At 41.5% G+C, this 20112-nt stretch overlaps 1 protein-coding gene across 6 annotated transcripts in view; it reads right to left on the bottom strand.

Annotated features, from left to right (window-relative positions):
* Positions 1-20112, bottom strand: part of ASAP1 (ArfGAP with SH3 domain, ankyrin repeat and PH domain 1) — a 253995-nt gene that overhangs the window by 61632 nt on the left and 172251 nt on the right. For all 6 annotated transcript variants that reach the window (XM_084848792.1, XM_084848795.1, XM_084848794.1 and 3 more), the window contains 2 exons: positions 16751-16851; positions 10239-10308 (listed from right to left, as the gene is read on the bottom strand). In XM_084848792.1, the coding sequence (XP_084704918.1) occupies positions 10239-10308; positions 16751-16851 (171 nt within the window). The remainder of the gene's footprint in view (positions 1-10238; positions 10309-16750; positions 16852-20112) is intronic.

The raw sequence follows: 20112 nt of genomic DNA, 5'->3' as shown, positions 1-20112 counted from the left end.
TTCAAGGGGGTTGACAAAAGTGGGGCACTAACCATTCAGAAAGTACAGCCAGTGGCATACACACACACCCATCGTTGGGGGCTCATAAGTAATGGAACGAATGGCTGACAAGCAGCTGCATGGCCAGGTGTGGCTTGTTTCCTGGGTACCCCATGACCAATCAAGCAGATAAAAGGCCTGGAGGTGGTTCTGAGTGTTACAGTTGCATTTGGTAGCTGTTCCCTGGAACTCCCAACATGAGGTCCAAAGAGGTGTCCATGCGAGTGAAGGAGGCCATCATTAGGCTGAGGAAACAAAATAAACCCATCAGAGAGACAGCAAAAACAGTGGGAGTGGCCAACACAACAGTTTGGAACATCCTGAAAAAGAAGGAATTAACTGGCAAGCTCAGCAACAGCAAAAGGCCTGGAAGACCACGGAAGACAACTGAAGTGGATGACCACAGAATTCTGCTCATGGTGAAGAAGAACCCTTGCATAACATCTAGCCAGTCAAGAACACTCTTGAGGAGGAAGGCATGTCATTGTCAACATCTACAGTCAAGAGACGGCTTTATGAATGTAAATACAGAGGCTTCACAACAAGGTGCAAACCACTGGTAATGCTCAAGAACAGACCGGCCAGACTAGCCTTTGCCAGCAAACACCTAAAAAAGCCCGCCCAGTTCTGGAATAAGATTCTTTGGACTGATGAAAGCAAGATTAACTGGTACCAGAATGATGGGAAGAGAAAAGTATGGAGAAGGAAAGGAACAGCTCATGATCCAAAGCATACCACATCATCTGTCAAACATAGTGGAGGCAGTGTTATGGCATGGGCATGTATGGCTGCCAATGGAACTGGGTCACTGGTGTTTACTGATGACTTGACTGCTGATAAAAGCAGCAGGATGAATTTTGAAGTGTATAGGGCTATACTTTCTGCTCAGATTCAGCCAAATGCTGCCAAACTGATAGGACACCCCTTCATATTGCAGATGGATAATGACCCAAAACATACAGCAAAAGCTACCCAGTGGTTAGTGCCCCACTTTTGTCAAACCCCTTGAATTACAGCTGAAAGTCCTGACTTAGCTCCCATTTGGGTATGTTTCCTTTCAACTTCAATGTGGTGGTGTACAGAGGCCAACTGCCAAATCAGTTATTCGTGTTCCAATATTTCTGGCCCTGACTGTATACTATAGGATTGCATTGTTGACCAGTAAATGAGCCTATATTGTCAAAAAAAAGTTCTTTTGTTAAAAACTAACAATATTGAACATATATTAAAAACAAGCATTTTATGTTTTAAGGTTTTTTGAGCTGTAATTCTTAATTTTTAAGGGCTCTTTTGTTCTTAGAAGTGTTGCCTTCAAACAATTTTTGTTTTGTATATAGGTTCAATATTATTAATTTTTAACAAAGACCTTTTTTTGGCAATATAGTCTCTTGAGTTACAGGGTTTTATATATGTGTGATGAATCCGTCCCCATACAGTTTTTGCCTCTCTTTTTCTTAGCCTCTATATATGCCAGCCGTACATCTTTTCTCATTAACACTACCTTTGAATTTGATTCATGAAAGTCAACTCGTTACATAAGACTAGCTGGATATTAACATTCATCTCATAAGAGTGAAAAATAAGATAAGGTATTCATGACATTTAAATGTAGGAGGAAGGGAAAAGAAACAAGAATGGTGTCTTAGTATTTATTGAAAAGCTACCATGGAACCTTTTGCTTCATCTCAACAATCAGCTTAGTAGAACAATCAGCTTAGTCTTACTATTTTCAGGGATCTTAAAAACAGTATTTCTGGTGCTATTCAAAATTCCATTCAAAAGTTACAGATGTCTACAACAAAACACCCTGTCTTGGCGTCAACATTCTTGGCAGATGTCTTAAATGAATAGTTGTTTTCACAAATGGGGCTTAAAGGAGTTCTTGTTTCAATTGCTCTTTAATGTGAATGTAAAACCTACATTGGCAAGAACCTTTATTTGCATTACTAGTTCTTCTCCCCTGCATTAACAATCAAATGTAAAATAAGTCAAGAGAGGCTCAAAGGCAATTTCAGCCTCGTATATGAAAATGCTCCAAAGCTGTAGTAAGCATTATTAAATTATCCAAATTTCTGCACATCCACAACACGTCTGTCTCCAGGTCAAGTTCAAGACAGATACAAGCAAGCAAAGGTTTCAAAGTCCATGTAGCACCATCATTTATACAGCAATTGTAATGTTCAAAATATTTTGCAATGTACCCCAATTATTTTTATTGCATCACTTTGCTCTCAACACTCGATTTGAAGGCGTGATATCTATGAATTATATCAAAATTATGTTTAATACCATTTAAGAACCAAGGCATACCAGAAGGTAAATGCCACATCTGAATGCTTATTTTGGGAGAAAGACCAGTGCCTCAGCAATGACCACAGGTGACCACAGATACAGATATAATTTTTCTCAATCTCTTAAACCTGAGAAGCACCCTGTAATTTATATCTCCTTCCTCTTCTTCCCCCACTCAGGCTTGCACACTGCTTCTTCCATCTCCTGCTCAAATTCCTTCTTTCCTGTTTCAGTGCTAACTATGGCTAATGTTACATCTGCACCAAGTTGACCACTAACCATAGTTAGCTTTAAACCAGGGGAGGGAATCCTCCAACTTGCAGGTCAAATTTGGCCTAGCAAGGTTCCCAATCTGACCCGTGAAGGTACCCTGTGTCATCCCGCCCACTTGCCTTCATTTTTTCCTTATATGGTTGGCTAGGATTATAAATGGATGACTGCTCTTTTTTCCTGGTTTTTTTTCAAAACCCCTCTGTTTAGCAAGCTGCTGGCATTCCTATGCCCAAGTCATTTACTGCCAGAAAAATGCTCTCCTTCTCCCACTCCCGTCCCCACCTACTTCACTGAAGATTCTCTAATCTCACTCTCAGGCCCTATGTTAACTGAGAAAGAGCAAAAGGAAGAGGGGTCTGGAGAAAACCGTAGCTCGGTGGTAGAGCCCATGCTTTCCATGCACAAGGTCCCAGGTTCGATCCTTGACATCTCCAGGTAGGGCAGGGAAAACTCCCAACTGAAACCCTGGAAAGCTGCTGGCAGTCAGTGTTGACAATACTGGGCTAGATGAACCAACGGTCTGACTCAGTATAAGGCAGAGTCCTATATTCCACTCAGCTGAATTGCTGTTTGCGTGAGCTTCTTTCAGTCCCCTGTGAGCTGCTGTAATTTGTACTTTGTCGTTTCAATTTTTGTGAACTGCCCAGAAAGCTTCAGCTATTGGGTGGTATAGAAATGTAAATAAATAAATGAATAAATTCTAATTCAGCTCCGTTCTCTGCGTCCCCACCCCCACTGCAAAGAGAAAGGAATGGAGAGGGGAGAGATGATCGGTGTGACTGGAGATACCATTCAACTAAATCACGGAGTTTTGTGTCTGAGCTGTTCTCGTTTCTCTCTCAACTGCTCTAAGTTTAAATTCAGAAAGAGTAAGGGGGAGGGGGCAGAAAGGAAAGAGATGGGGGGGGGGACTGGAGATTCTGCTTGGTTAAGCTCCCTGTATCTTGCCTCTGAGTAAACATGCATACAAATGAGCTCTGCCTTACTTGGGGCAGGGGTTCGAGGGAGGAGATACAGAGAAAAGACTGTTGGTCATTTACCCATAAAAGGGATTTTTTTTGTACATATAGATAGGGGTGTCAGAGAATTTCTCGCTGAAACTTCGGGGGGCCGAGTTCCAACGTATTCGGCCCCCCGAAGTAGTTTCGGGGAGAAATTCTCCCCCTCCCCCGGGATGGGACTTACCTTTCCCAAATGTCGCTCCCGGTGGTGGGTAGCAGCGGCAGTTCGGCAGGGCTTCGACAGGGGCGGGGGCAGCAGCTGGTCTTTCGACCGGCTGCCGCCACCGCCGTTCCAAGTAAAAAAAAAACAAAACGCCCCCGTGATAGGCCACATGACGATTAACGTAGCCTATCATGGCTAGATTTGCAAAGTCAGCCGTGATAGGCTACATAAATCGTCACGTAGCCTATCACGGATTACTTAAAAAAAAAAAAGCGCGTACAGCTAATGGCGGCCCCCATAGGGAGCTGCCATTCGCGTTCCTTATTTGGTCACTGTAGTCTACGTAAAGATTACGTAGACTACGGCGAAAATAAGGGCAACGCTATTTGCGTTGCCCTTATTTTCACCGTAGTCTATGCAAATCTTTACGTAGACTACAGCGACCAAATAAGGAATGCGAATGGCGGCTCCCTATGTGGGCCGCCATTTGCGTACGCGCTTTTTTTTTTTTAAGTCACCCGTGATAGGCTACGTGACGATTAACATAGCCTATCACAGCTGACGTTGCAGATCTAGCCGTGATAGGCTACGTAAATCGTTATGTAGCCTATCACGGGGTGTTGTTGTTGTTGTTGTTTTAACTTTTCTGTTGACGTTCGCGGCCGGGGAGACGGGGCGCTTCTCCCCGGCCTGAATTTCGGCTGTGGGCGAGGCGGGAAGCCTCCCCCCCGGCCTGAATTTCAGCCGGGCGAGGCGGGAAGACACCCCCCGCTCGCATGAACTTCGGGGGGAGAAGCGAAGCGCCTCCCCCCCACCGCAAAAAAAGCTGTGGGACAAGGTAAGTCCCTTTCGTACATCCCTACATATAGAACAATACATCAGGTGGGTCTTATGCGCCATCTAGTGGTCAAAGGCAAAATCACTGCTCCAATTAAGTCTTTTAGGGTGGAATCCTATGGGGGTAGGTGGCTGCCTCCGAACTAAGATGCGACTGCCTATCCAATGCAGGGCAGCAGAAGCACGGAGGGGATCGTTCCCTCCGTGCTTCTCCTGCCCTGCATTTGTGGCTAGACAGCCAATTTCGGCTGTCTAGCCGTGGGACAGCGGAGTGGGAGAGGAGCCTGCTGGATGACACATAGGATGTGTCATACCAGCATTTCCGCCTTCCCCACCCCAGCACTCCCTGTTTGGCCCGCTCCGCAGTCCTCTTCCAAGTGGGGAGCGCGGGGCCATTCCGCATTGCCTTGAAGGCAGCACGGAAGGGGAGGAAGGTTGGTTCTTACGATTGCTCCTTTAACTGTCTTTCCCGCCTTTGGATCTCAGGTTCCGATGATAAGCTCGGGAAGTATTAGGATCAGTGACAACAGTGAAACACAAAGAAGAAAAACAGGATATCTTGCACTCTCTGCAGAAAGGGCTTGGAAAGAAACCAAGTGTGACAAAATAAGAAAATTAATCCCCACCAGCAGAAACAGCCATAACAGAATCTGAATCTAGGGTATGGCCCTGATATACTGTTGAACATGCACAAAGAAATCCCTTTTATGGGTAAGTAACCAATGGTCTTTCCTCTTGTGCATGTAAACAATACATCAGGTGGGACATACCAAAGCCTGACCCATGTAAAGTGGGATTCAAAAAGTAGTAGCTGCTTAATGACTGGGAAGGACGTGTTGCAAGACACACCTTCCAAAGGCCGCCTCACCAGAGGCATATAAGTCAATCTTGTAATGTTTAACAAAGGTGCTAGGATTTGCCCATGTAGCTGCCCTACAAATCAATGCAGCAGAGTATTGAGGAAAAAAGCTGCTGATGTTGCAGCTGCTCTTGTAGAACGGGCAAAAAAATTGGTAGGCAGAGACAACTTCAGGCAGGAATAGGCTAGGGAAATACATGCCTTTAGCCATCTACTCAGAGTGGCATTAGAAACCTTCTGTCCCATGGAAGCAGGATGGAATGACACAAACTGGGAATCTGACTGCCAAAAAGTTTTGGTTCTGCAGATACAGGCCTTCAGGGCCCTCCTGACAACAAGGGAATGCCATTTCTTTTCTAAGGGGTGCACAGGGGAAGAACAAAAAGTGGGAAGAATTAACTGTTGTTGACAATGAAAAGGAGAAGCTGCATTTTGTTTGTTTGTTTTTACTGTTTTCCCTGAAAGGAAAAAAGATTGGGAAGGGAGGAAAAGAGAACAGACAATAACACATGGACGTGCAAAAGTTAGGGAGGAAATGCAGGAAAAAGCCTGAGTCAGAAGAATGCAGAGCGGTAAATCCATGACCACTTCAGTAAGGCAAAATCGCAAAACTGAGCTTCAAAGGCAGGAAAGACAGTTAAGGGCACTAGTCAGCAGCTAAATGGCCATAGGATAGGTCGGTTCCCGGGAAATGACTCCACCCGTCCTGCGCTGCCTCATAGGCAGCGCAGATTGGCCCCATGCTCCACGCTCATAAGAGCAGCACAAAGCAGCAAAAACGAGGTGTTCTTGGGGGCGTGCCAGGGTGGGCGCAAATGCTGGTACCATCCTATGTGTTGTCTGGCCACCGCTTCCTGTGCTCTGAGGTCCCGCAGCAAGACAGCCGAAATCAGCTATCTAGCTGTGAAAGTAGGGTGGGGGGAGTGAGGAGGGTATCCGCCCCTCACCACTCCTCCTAACCTGCACTGGATAGGTAGTCGGAGGCAACCATCAATCCACATAGGATTGCTCCCTTAAAGACTTAATTGGAGCAGCCATTTTGGCTTTGACCACTAGGTGGCGCATAAGAAACACCTGATGCACTGTTTACATGCACAAGAGAATGGAGCTGAATTTATGTGGCCTGCATCTGCATAAACCTGCATAGAACTGAAATATGCTCTCAGTGGCTTGGTGTGCCCTAATTCTGAGTAAACATGCAAAGAGCTCCCTGAGCCTTGCCTCTGAGTAAACATGCATAGAACAGAGCTGTGCTGCTATTGGCTTGCTGTGGTTAACTTCTCAGTAAACACTGTCTGGGAGACCAAATGTCCTTGAGGTGTGGTTGCTGCCTGGCAGTGATTTGATATTAACAGATTATTATGATGATTTTATTTTTCTTTTATATTAAAAAAATTAAATACACTCCGCCCTCTTGGTGCCACCCACTATCTGTGGCCCTTCCCCCTTCACATTTGGTCCCATTCACCTCTGAGACCATTCCAAGATTGGAATTCGGCCCTCAGGCTGAAAATGGTTCCCCACCTCCGCTTTAAACTGTAGTTTAGAACCTGCTTCCAGCCATAGTTTCAGACTCTGGTTTGAAACTACCAATAGTTATAGTCCAATTCAGTGCATAGCCATAGTTAGCACTAAAAAAAAAAAAAGGGCGGGGGGTTGGATTTAAGCATGTGAAGAGAGGAACAGCATGTGAGCCTGAGGGGCACTCCTTACTTCTCAACCAAGCTTAAGAGATTGGTAACACTACTGAGCCTATTAGTTACAGTCTTACTTCTGAATACCCATCGTACTTCCAAAGACTCCTTTTAGATGCCTCTATTCAAAAGAAAGAAATGAGAAAGGGAAAGTATGACTCAACTAAAAATTAACTGCCCATCACTTCAAGTTGAGGTCTAAAATGATCTAGGGATGGTTCAGATGCAATTTAAAGCAAACATCACAAAAATTAGTACAGAATGCACCTCCTACTAACTGTAACCACCTATATGGACACTGTCTTACACATTCTTAAACAACTACAACTGCTACAGTGACAGTCTGTTTCCAGGCACAATTCATAGTGCTGGTGCTAACCTAAAAGGACCTACATGGCTTGGAATATGGGTACCTGAACAGACTTGAAGCCTGCCCAAACTCTGCTGTCATCATCTGAGGCACGGCTCCATGTGCTTCCCCCAGTTGGGATTAGTATATTGTGACCAGGGTAAGGGCCTTCTCAGTTGCAGCATGTCTGTGAAATGGCCAACCCAGAGAAGCTTGACTAGCACCAACTTTGATGTAATTTTGCTACCAAGTAAAGACCTTTTTTTTATTTTTCTGGGCATTTCAGTATGTAATGCAAATTGTTTTGATTATGGTTTATCTGTTCTGCTGAACTTTGCGAATTTATTTTGCAGTGCTTTATATATTTACTCTTTTTGTTATTTATTGTATGTTGGGCAATAAAGACATTTCCAAAAAGAAAAATAATTTGGTATTACATGAATGAGCTCTGTGTTAGCCCATGTCCCATGCATGTTCCACTTAATTAACTTTCTGGTTTCCAACAAACCAAAGTCTGCCACTTCATTTGAACTGGAAACTACAATTTGAATGAGTCCTCCAAAGAGGATCAAACCCTAGTTTCCAATTCCAGTTTGCAGGGCTCTCTCTCTCTCTCTCACACACACACACACACACACACAGACTCTGCTTGTCTGGATGAAGTGACAACTTATAGTTTGTCCAAAACCAGGAAGTTGCTAATCAAGTGAAGGCTGTGAGGCAGGAAGGAGCATGTGAGCACAGAGCTATTGATGTTAACACCAGGTCACAGTTTGACATTACATTAAAACTAACCATTAATCTAACTCTGGAAAAAGCAAAAAAAGAAACACTGTTTTAGACCATTAGAGCAACTTTTTTAATGTAATATATATTTTATAGTTTTCTTTCAGTTTGAAAATCCTATAAACTTGTCAAGTAATCTCAGGCAGGTAAACAAAATCACGATGCATCAAATTTGTGAACTCTAAATACTTGATATGCAGAGTGAAGAAATCTGTACAAACAAGACATTTCTGCGGCTTGTTAGCATGAATGTGTTTTGAAAACAACAATATTCCTATTTGACATTTTTGGGACAATGTCTAAAACCCATTTTGATCAAAGTAAAAGAAATAGACATTACTTTTATGGCTATTTAGTTGTACTGGAGACCAAATGCTGTACCATCAAGAAAAGGGTTATTGGAGAAAAGCGGATACCATTTTTTAAAATATAAATACAGATGAGCAGCATTTTAAGCCTTCCACATGACGTCCTCCGTCAAGTAATGAGCTGTTCATCTGGTGTCATCTGTCCACACCACCTCAACTCATTTAAGGTGGGTGATCAATGATGTGGTAACACTAGGCTTTACCATGCTACACACTGCTCTAGACTAACTACAGCTCACCTACTTAAGTCAATATTTCTAATCTAGCCACCATGAGAACCTTGCTTATCTGTAGACACCTTTAGCTGTGTCTGGCTGCAGCTTAATTAAATGATTACATAGTCTAACCAGGTAAGTTGCCCTATTATAACAGACACTGACTGTTAACAGACATTCAGCCAGGACACATAAAAAGCAATATTGTCCAACTGTGGGTTTTACACTCAGCCACAGTGTTTAAGTTTGGTCCACATGTACAGAGCTTTATGTAACTAAACAGACAGGATGAAATTGTAGCAGAACGTGGGTGAGGGAGGGAGGGACACCATTGCTGAAAGGTAGGAGGCAGAGATAATTCAAAAGTTTGTTCTTCTCAGGGAAAAGAAGCATCAATTAAAAAATTACCTGCAGTTACTAAGATCCATACTACTTGAGTAGCTGCACTCCAAATGTTTCATTACTTAGGACTGAGGAAGGGAGAAAACCCTCTTCAACTTGAGAAAAGTAACATAATAAGTAAACCTGCTGTTCTAAGAGTTTGTACCGGAAACAAAAATCAGACATGCAATTTCAGATTCTGCACAGTGAGATGTAAACTACCACTCAATAGCTGCATCTCATACAAATTTGAAAGCTGGGAAACATTTTTTTTATTAAATTTCATTTTTAATGTAAACCAGAGTCCAAACAAACATTCTGAAATCAAAATTTTCATCACTTCAGTTAAGAACATAGTAAGAGCCATGCTGGCTCAAACCAAAGGTCTATCTAGTCTAGCATTCTATTCCCACGGTGGCCAACCAGATGCCTATGGTAAGCCCATAGCAGGAAATTAGCACAACAGAACCTTTGGAGGTAATATATAGTTGTCATGACTAGTAGCTATTGATAGCCTTATCTTCCATGAATTTATCTAAACCCTTTTAAGGTTGTCCAAGTCCGTGGCCATCGCTATCTACTGTAGTAGTGCATTCCATAGTTTACTTCCAGTTTGTGTGTTTTTGTGGTAGTAGGAGGGAGAGCCAATCTGATTCAATACTAGGTAACAAATTGTGCATACATTCCAACGTACAATGCCAATTATCTCGTTTGGGGTAAAATTTTAGAAGACCATAATTTTACACATACTTTATTTATACTGGATTAGATCCAGACTTAGTCATGTGTAGAGCAGACTCACTGAAATACATGGGACAAGTCAGTCATGACTAGCTTAAGCCCTGCTGATTTCAATGGGTCTACTCTAAGCATGACTAAGTCTGGATCCAACTAAACAGATTCCATTAAAAAGAAATGGTTACATTAAGTGATGCATAGAACGATCTGGGTATAAAAGCAGCAGTATAAAAGACTACTTACGGTTGCATGTGATATGGTCAGAATACCATTTTTAACCGTGCATTTTCTTCTTTGCCAAACTTTCCGTAGCCTGAACATTAGAGGTGACATAATGAAAATGTTTCAGAAGATAATTACGAGTATTGATACTATTATAGGGATGAAGTTTGACCCTTTAATTTTCCTACTAGTTTACACTTATTAGTTATACCAAAAGAGTTCGCTTCCATGTGACAGTGGCAGCAAAGATTTAGTGTGTTCAGCATTGGAAATTACAGCCATTTCTGTCCATATCTGAATGGGAAAATAAAGATGCATAAATATGCCATATTACCTAAATTAACACATCCCATAAAAGTTAAAGGAAGGCTCAACTATAATCTATTTATTCAAAATTGGGATTCCTTTATTAGATACTGAAAAAACAAAGCATGCATCAGATATAACTCATGTATTTGATTTGATATTGTATACTGATTCCTATATGTGCATTGATATTTTAATTTATTATCAATATACAAAATGGTATTATTAAAATATTAAAAACCTTTTTGTCATAAATCAAACTTACAGCCATGTTTAATCTCTTCTATATAAATTAAATTCATCAGGGTTCCAATAACTAGTCTAATTGCTCAGTCATTTTTGTGCACATTTATTTCAGATATTTATCAAAATGGGGGATGATAGCATGACAAATCTGGAATTGTGATGATCATTCCTGTAAATCCTACTACTTAATAGCCATTGGAATTGTACAGATGGCCTAATTTAACCACTTGTGGAGAGCAGTTCTCCCTTGATAAAGGCTCACTTCAATTAAGTTGAATATATAACTGTTTGCCCCATCATAAGAAATATGTCAGCACACTTCCTTAAAGCTATACTCAAAGGATATGTTACCCTAAGGCTATACATTCCTCTTGATGGGTAGCCCTCTGGGGGGAAAAATGCATCTGATTGTTCCATGATCAACATATTTGTTTGTAAAAGACATTTGACTTAGCTTTCTACAGTGCATTCCCTGAAGGAAAGACAGCTTAGTTTTAATTTTTCCAGTATTGTGGTTTATTTTGCTTGTGCTTTATTTATATATTGCATGCTATGGTTTTAAGACTTGTTTTGTGAACTGTCCAGAGAGCTTCTGCTATTGGGCAATATAGAAATTTAATTAATTAATTAATGGCTGCAATCCCACATGCAACTACATACCGGGAAGCCCCATTAATTTTGGTGTAAGTTTTCCACAGGTAACTGAATACAGGATGGCACCCTTACAGTGGCAGAAGCAAACACGAATAACTGCACAACACTATAAACATCTCACTAACTAGACAGAGATGTTAATTTTAGAATTACTGACAGATTTATCCTATCCTTTCTCTAATTTGGTTGGCTACTTCTGCTCCCACTGGGTGGCGAAAATATGTTACAATCTGGTTCGGTCTTTAATTGTACTTACCTCTTCGATATCTATGTCAGGGCAGGCAAAATGTAGATCAGGATCTACTGGTAGATCTCTGGGTGATTTGCAGTAGATCAGAAAGGGTTTCTGACTCCCAATTATTTAACACCAGCAACAACAAAAAGGCTGCAGTTCTATGCAAGCATACTTGCCTGATACATTGGCAAATTATTTCTAAGCTTTAGTGTTGCCCAACTATAAAATGGGACTTTATGCTTTAGAGTGATGGCACAACTTGCTGTTTCATAAAACTGCGAGAGAGAGAGAGAGAGAGAGAGAGAGGGAGGGAGGGAGAGCGCGCGCACCCGCGCATATATGTCTTCAATCATTCCGTCTGTCAGTCTCAGAGTTCCTCACTTGTAAAATATGAGGATTTAATTGGTTACCTTTAACAAAAATGCAGCTCTACTGGCCAGTTTTAGAGTTGTGCCAAAATCTCTGATCTGAAATTACTCACTTATAGATTTGTACTTGCGTATGCAGGCTGTCCCAGTCTGTGTGAGCGTGCATATGTATGAATTGTTAATACAGCTTAATATAATATATTCCCTAAGATTAAAATTACATCTTAAAATATACTATTAAGAACTCTTATATTACATGGGGCACAGTAGGTAATGGGCTCCACCTCCTGAGCTGCTGTTTTGCATCTGGCTTGGCCCCCTATTGTTGTTTTGTACATTACTGGTTGGTGCATTTCAGTGTTCTAGCAAAAAAAAAACAAAGTAGAGTCCCCAAGCCTGAAATCTGTCTGCTCCATATCTAGATCACCCCCAATATATAAAAAGCATGCAAGAAGGAGGAGGAGGCGGCAGAGGAGGAGGAGGAGGAACCAGTGAACGATCCTCCTGCTGATATACAGGTTGAAATTTCCTGGAGCCAACGGCTGGAATCTAATGCCCCCAGTAACAAGCTAATAACAATGGAGTATATGACCTATGGTATGACCTAAGTCATATCCCTTATGAATATACAGTGGAGGTGAGGAACAGATTTAAGGGATTAGACCTGATAGACAGAGTGCCTGAGGAACTATGGACGGAGGTCCGTAACATTGTTCAGGAGGCAGCAACGAAATCCATCCCAAAGAAAAAGAAATGCAAGAAAGCAAAGTAGCTGTCTGATGAGGCTTTACAAGTAGCTGAGGAAAGAAGGGAAGCGAAAAGCAAGGGAGAAAGGGAAGATATATCCAACTAAATGCAGAGTTCCAGAGAAGAGCAAGGAGAGACAAGAAGGCCTTCTTAAATGAACAATGCAAACAAACCGAGGAAAACAATAGAATGGGAAAGACTAGAGATCTTTTCAAGAAAATCGGAGATATCACGGGAACATTTAGTGCAAAGACGGGCATGATAAAGGACAAAAAATGCAGGGACCTAACAGAAGCAGATGAGATTAAGAAGAGGTGGAAAGAATACACAGAAAGACTATACAGGAAAGATCTTAAAGTCCCTGATAGCCATGATAGTGCGGTTACTGAACTTGAGCCGGACATCCTAGAGAGTCAAGTCAAGTGGGCCTTAGGAAGCATTACTAACAACAAAGCTAGAGGAGATGACAGTATCCCAGCTGAGCTATTTAAAATCCTAAAAAGATGATGCTGTTAAAGTGCTGCACTCAATATGCCAACACATTTGGAACACTCAACAGCGGCCACAAGACTGGAAAAGGTCAGTTTACATTCCAATCCCAAAGAAGGGCAACGCCAAAGAGTGTTCAAACTACCGTACAATTGCGCTCATTTCACATGCCAGCAAGGTGATGCTCAAAATCCTACAAGCTAGGCTTCAGCAGTATGTGAACCGAGAACTACCAGAAGTACAAGCTGGGTTCTGAAGGGGCAGAGGAACTAGAGAGCAAATTGCCAACATTCGCTGGATCATGGAGAAAGCAAGAGAATTCCAGAAAAACTTCTGCTTCATTGACTACGCTAAAGCCTTTGATTGTGTTGATCACAAAAAACTGTGGCAAATTCTTAAAGAGGTGGGAGTACCAGACCACCTTACCTGTCTCCTGAGAAACCTGTATGAGGGTCAAGAAGCAACAGTAAGAACAGGACATGGAACAACTGATTGGTTCAAAACTGGGAAAGGAGTACGACAAGGCTGTATATTGTCGCCCTGCTTATTTAACTTATATGCAGAGTACTTCATGAGAAACACCGGATTGGATGAATCAGAGGTTGGAATTAAAATTGCCGGGAGAATTATCAACAACCTCAGATACGCGGACGACACCACCCTAATGGCGGAAAGCAAAGAGGATCTAAAGAGCCTCTTGTTGAGGGTGAAAGTGGAGAGTGCAAAAGCTGGTTTGAAACTCAACATGAAAAAAACGAAGATCATGGCATCTGGCCCCATCACTTCCGGGCATATAGAAGGGGAAGAAATGGAAGCAGTGACAGATTTTACTTTCTTGGGCTCCAAGATCACCGCAGACGGTGACTGTAGCCATGAAATTAAAAGACGCTTGCTCCTTGGGAGGAAAGCTATGGCACACCAAGACAGCATAGTAAGAAGCAGAGACATCACCTTGCCGACAAAGGTTCGTATAATCAAAGCTATGGTTTTCCCAGTAGCAACGTATGGCTGTGAGAGCTGGACTATAAGGAAGGCTGAGCGCCGAAGAATTGATGCTTTCGAACTGTGGTGCTGGAGAAGACTCTTACGAGTCCTCTAGACTGCAAGCAGGTCAAATCAGTCTTAAAGGAAATCAACCCTGAGTGCTCATTGGAAGACAGATACTGAAGCTGAAGCTCAAATATTTTGGCTACCTAATGCGAAGAGAAAACTCCCTGGAAAAGACCCTGATGCTGGGAAAGATTGAAGGCAAAAGGAGAAGGGAACAGCAGAGGATGAGATGGCTAGATAGCATCACCGATGCAATGAATATGAACTTGAGCACACTCCAGGAGACAGTGGAGGACAGGAAGGCCTGGCATGCTATGTTCCATGGGGTCATGAAGAGTCGGACACGACTTAATGACTGAACAACAACAACATGACCTATTGTCTCACACACAGACACACACACTCACAGAGATAGATAGATAGATAGATAGATAGATAGATAGATAGATAGATATAACGCTCGGCCTTAAAAATATATTTCTTCTTATGTCCTCATTTATTATTTATTTACAGCATTTTTATCCCATTTTTCAGACAATTATTTATATAGAAAAGCAGCCTTTATTTAACACACAGCCACTGATTCAGTTTAAAAGATCAGCATAGGTTAATATGCCTGTATTCAAATTTAATCTTAACCAGCCTTTTTTTTTTAAGGAGCAAACTTTTTTTTTTTTAAATCAATTTAAATTAAGAAATCCAAAATCATTTATTTTTGCCGGGGGCCCTTCCAGAGTGAGCAATGTACCAGTATGAGACTTTAGTCAGCAAAGTTTGGGAGCATGACAGGCTGAAGGGACGCACGTGGGCTCACAACTTCCACCCCACCCACCAATCCTTTCGGTTGCGAGGAGGACCCAACCTTCGCTGCTAAGAGAATCACAAGGGGCCTGGCCTCTATCAAGCCCATTTGCTCCATCTCCCACGGTGACAATGAAGGGTTTGTTCCCAAATCCCCTGTCCCCAAAGAAATTATACTCATTTAATATTATTGTTAAATAAACATATTATTGTGTTAATTATTGTTAATAAACATATTCAAAAATAATAATGGCATCTACAGGCAGAAAGCACTGGCAGCTTTAAAAGCTTCTTGTTATGACATGGATTAAGGACACTAGTAAAAATTGGCCATGATTACACACATGCCTAGGTGCATAATAGGAGTCCTACCAGGATGAGAACACACACAAAACACTGGACTTATCTTTGCCTATGATTTCAAGTGTAAGTATATACATCTCTCTCACACACACATGTGTACATATATTATATATTCCAGCCGAAGTATATGTGTGCTAAATGTGCCGCTTGAAGTTCAGGAGGGGGACCGTTTACAGTTAATAGTTGTCGCTGGGGAGGGGTTTTTATTGGGACTGCAGCACACAGGGATGGGGAAGTTAAACCTTTCCTTTTCTGTCACAATTTCATGGAAAGCCCCCTACCCCCACTGGTATTAGCCCCTGAAAGGAGGCTTCCAGTGGCAACAATGTGAGCTCTCCCTCCAGGGCTAATAGATTAGGGGGTGGGGAAGATATTATTGTTAGGATCACAGAAGGGAGGAAAGGGTTACTGCTACTCTGCATGCCGTGGTCGTGATGAAAATTGCCCCTGCAACAGCTATTAACTGTAAAAAACAAAACCAACTTGAACTGATCTGTTTAGTGTCATGTCTAGCTTGGCCCTTAATAAGGACAAATACTCTATATATGCAAAATTCACTTTTCAGAGACAGGATGAGAAGGAATGGTTGATTGTAAACATCGTATTATAAATTAGTGCTTAGCAACACTTAACTGTAATATGGTTTTTACTTTTGCATCTAAGGAAGTCAGGCTTGAAAATTCTGTATGTGTGAACAGATGCTTATACTGATGCACTTATGCTTTGTTTTTGTTTTTAAGCAAGAAGGCATGTATAATATGAACATTTAAAATCAGTATAGCTTACATATTCATAAATATTTTTCTGTAAGCTGCCTTATAAAGGCATTGTGTCCTGAAAGGTGGGCTAGAAATTCATTGAATAAATAAATTTAATAAATTAAAATATTCTGAAAAAGGCTTTGATATGAGTTTTTCAGATAATTTCAAGTGGGGTGCAGCCTGCTCCCAAGAGCTAGAGAAGAAATGCAAGTTTTATCATAACACATTTTACATTTATGCATGTACTGAATGGTTACTATGTATGCTGAAAGGGTTGCCAACAATATTCCTTCCCTTGACAGTCATCAGACTTTCTAACAAGTATTTCGGAAACTGGCATCATCAGTTTTAACTGAGGCCAGTTTTCAAAACATATACATTTTAACATTTTATAAGCTAAATGTAAAATGCTTGGTCTGATTCAGCAGAGTTCATTTTTATGTAAGAACCCACCATGCATTTTCTAGCACTGGCTGGCTTCACTTATCAAATATTTTGCTTTAGGGTACATACCCATCACTTTTCTTTAAAAGATAACCCTTCTTCTCACTGCCATACTCCTTATTTCCCTGAAGTTGGTGCATGCTGTATCCCCCTTGCCTGCTCTGGGAATCCTAGAAAGAAGGACAGGAACAAATAAATAGTTATCTTCCTTTTCCATATTAATTTTAGCTTACTCTTTGTTTCATTTTAATTATTTCATTTATAGAACCACGGTGCAGAAATACAGTATCTAGTTTTGCATAAGACTCTGAGCTTTTTATATGGAGGGGTGGGGGAGTGCGGGGGGAGGGGCAGGTTAGCATGTAAGGGATTATGGGACATTTCCATAAGGTGATGATAGCTTTGAAAAATTACAGAATATTTAGTAAAAAAAATAAGATTAAAATGTTTGAGAAAAATTGTCAACAGAAGCAAGTAAGCTATACATGCAGCACAAGATATATTTGCAGTACAAGTATCTTCATTATTTAACTAGCTTCACCAAGTTACACTACTTAGTTTAATTCACAGTTTTTAAGGAGTGGAATGAAATCCAATCAATACATGTGTGTCCATGCTTGTATATATACAATATATGTACAAGAGTATGTTTGTGTATGTGTACATATGCACACATACTCCGATATACATATTATACACACATACACAAACACATACCCCTGATGAAAAAATGCATTGGTTGAAAGGTCTGCAAATTCACTACGAAAACGATGATTCATTAAAACTTTGACTTACTCTCCTAGACTTCGATCAGGAAAGGCAAAGGCAACATAGGAAGAAAAAAGTAGAACATTAAGACAGCATTATTTGCTAAAAGAAGAATATTTATGTGCATTTTGCAGTATCTTTATTCCAATAATTCAGTCTGTCGTAAAGGCAGCAAGAAATATGCATGTTTAGATGCTTCACAGCTGATGCTTCCTAGGTAATGTTACACAGCTCCTCATGGAGAGGGTATAAAAAGGAAAATAAGAGAAGTGGCTAGTGATGGCGAGTAATGAATGATAGCCATTCCACAGCCTGAACTGTTCTGATAAAGCTGCCACTGATTTTGGTTCTGAGATTATTTCTACTAGTATTTATATAATTCATTGCCCCTCCCTCCTCTGTTTTAACACTTGCAATTCCATTAGTAGAACAGGGCTCAAATACTAAAGCCAGGTTCCACTCCCGCAAGTTTTCAGCCCTGTTCATATGCCATGCTCTTCCTCAGGCACAGTTCTACAATATCAGTTAGAAAGTAACATCTGAATTAATGAACACAGTATTAATTTTGCAACAGAAACTGGTTCACAAAAAACAGCTTACAAGCAGGTCCTGTATCCCTTCAAATTCTCAAGAGAATAATCCAGAATTGCTTAAACTAAGCAATACTCTGTTAAGATGGTCTCAGAAGGTATTCAGTCCACTCATACATCAAAGTAAAAAATGAAGTAGTAGTGGTAGTAGTAGTAGCAGTAGTAGTAGAATACAGACACGTCTGAACAGGATATAGTCATCAGGATTCACTGGTATCGCCTGACATATACCTTCCTATGACTTCTAAATCTTCTCTCTTTGCTATCCTGGTTAGATTTTCTCTTCTGAGTTTGAGGCATGACTAGGGATGTCAGAGAAATCCGCCACGGATCTCGGTGAGGCCGAATGCCAGTGCATTTGGCCCCCCGAACTCCGTGGCGGAACAGCCTGCCACCCCCCGCCTCCCACGGATCCCCCCCGGGACGAGACTTACCTGGGGCGGATGTTCCGGATGGCAGTGGCTCCAGCGGCGGCGGCTGGTCTTCCGAATGGCTGCCGCCACCGCCATTTGCAGTCTGTTCCCCCCCCCATTCGTGATAGGCTACGTAAAGACTTACGTAGCCTATCACGTCTGGGTTAAAAAAAACAACAACTGCGTATTCAAATGGCGTCGGCTATGGCCGCCGCCATTTGCATTCCTTATTTTTGGCAGTCTTAGTCTACGTAGATATTTACGTAGACTAAGACGGTGAAAATAAAGGGGAACGCAAATGGCAGCGGCTACGCTATTTGCGTTCTCCCTTATTTTCGCCGTCTTAGTCTACATAAATATTTACGTAGACTAAGACAGCCAAAAATAAGGAACGCAAATGGCGGCAGCAGTAGCCACCGCCATTTGCATACATGTTTTTTTTGTTTTTTTTTTAACCCAGACATGATAGGCTACGTAAGTCTTTACGTAGCCTATCACGGCTGAATACAGGGATGCAAACGGCAGCGGCTACAGCAGCCACCATTTGCGTCCCTGCTAGCCAGCACCTCCCCCCCAGCAGAACCTGGCGGAGCCAGGTAAGCGGGGTTTCGTACACCCCTAGACATGACTCTCACCAGTACATCCCTCAACCATCTAGTATAGCAATCTTCTTCCTGACTCTACTATGATGCTTTGGGTGCAGTACAGAACTTGAACACTTTCGTCAGCATCTGCATGTCCAGTGTACAGGTGTAAATAGAACTGGGTCTCAGGAATGCTCAGCTAGTCCTCCACAAGTAAGAAGGTGAACTATTAGGATGCTGTAACACAGACAGCAGCTTTGACCTTTGGCTGACAATGCATACCTGTATAGGATAGTATCAAAGAGCACTTAAACAACAGGCATGAATAATGATGGTGAAACAGCAACGGGGCAGAGTTACCCAGATGCTACTTTTATATGCACTTTGTAATTCCAGAGCTATAATTCCTAATGTACATAAAAAAATACTGGATCAAAAGAATTATTTACAAATTAGCATGACAAAATCCAATTTAGTTCATACTTATCAATATTCCAATTATTCTATATTTTTTATGATTGCAATGCCATAATGGATCACTGCAATGAGAAAAAATAATACCAAGATAGCTATATTTTTCCTTAAAAATGCACATATTTGATCACTTAAAAGATTAGAGTACTAGTAGAATGATTAGCAAATGGTTCTTTAAAACTGAACTATGCCCCTCTAGTTCCTACACCATCTGGCAGAGTCCTATTGAACATTACTTCAGTATAAAGAATGGAAACATTATGGTATTTTCTGCAACACACACACACAAATCTCAAGAATAAAAAGCAATTCATTTGATATTTTCTTTAAAATAGTTAAGAGGCAAACTGTTATTTAATGAAAGGCAGCCCTTGGGGGATATGATTTCAAGGGGAGAGAGGGTTAAGGAAGGGGTGCTAAACGTTTTCTTTGCTAGCTCTTTTACTACTCAAAATTTTCTACTCCCCAAGCTGCTTTTCCAGTTTAGGGTTCCAGATGTGTGCTTATGTTTACTTCTGGAACCCCCTGCAGGGAGTAAAGTATTGGGGGGGGGGGAACAATTGCTGGCAGGGAAGGGGTTAAGCATCCCCTCCTCCTTGCCA

Source organism: Heloderma suspectum, chromosome 4 (assembly GCF_057233095.1).
Source record: "Heloderma suspectum isolate Gila_16-S chromosome 4, 16-S_ref, whole genome shotgun sequence".
Classification (NCBI taxonomy): domain Eukaryota; kingdom Metazoa; phylum Chordata; class Lepidosauria; order Squamata; family Helodermatidae; genus Heloderma; species Heloderma suspectum.
This window is presented reverse-complemented; position numbering and strand designations above follow the sequence as displayed.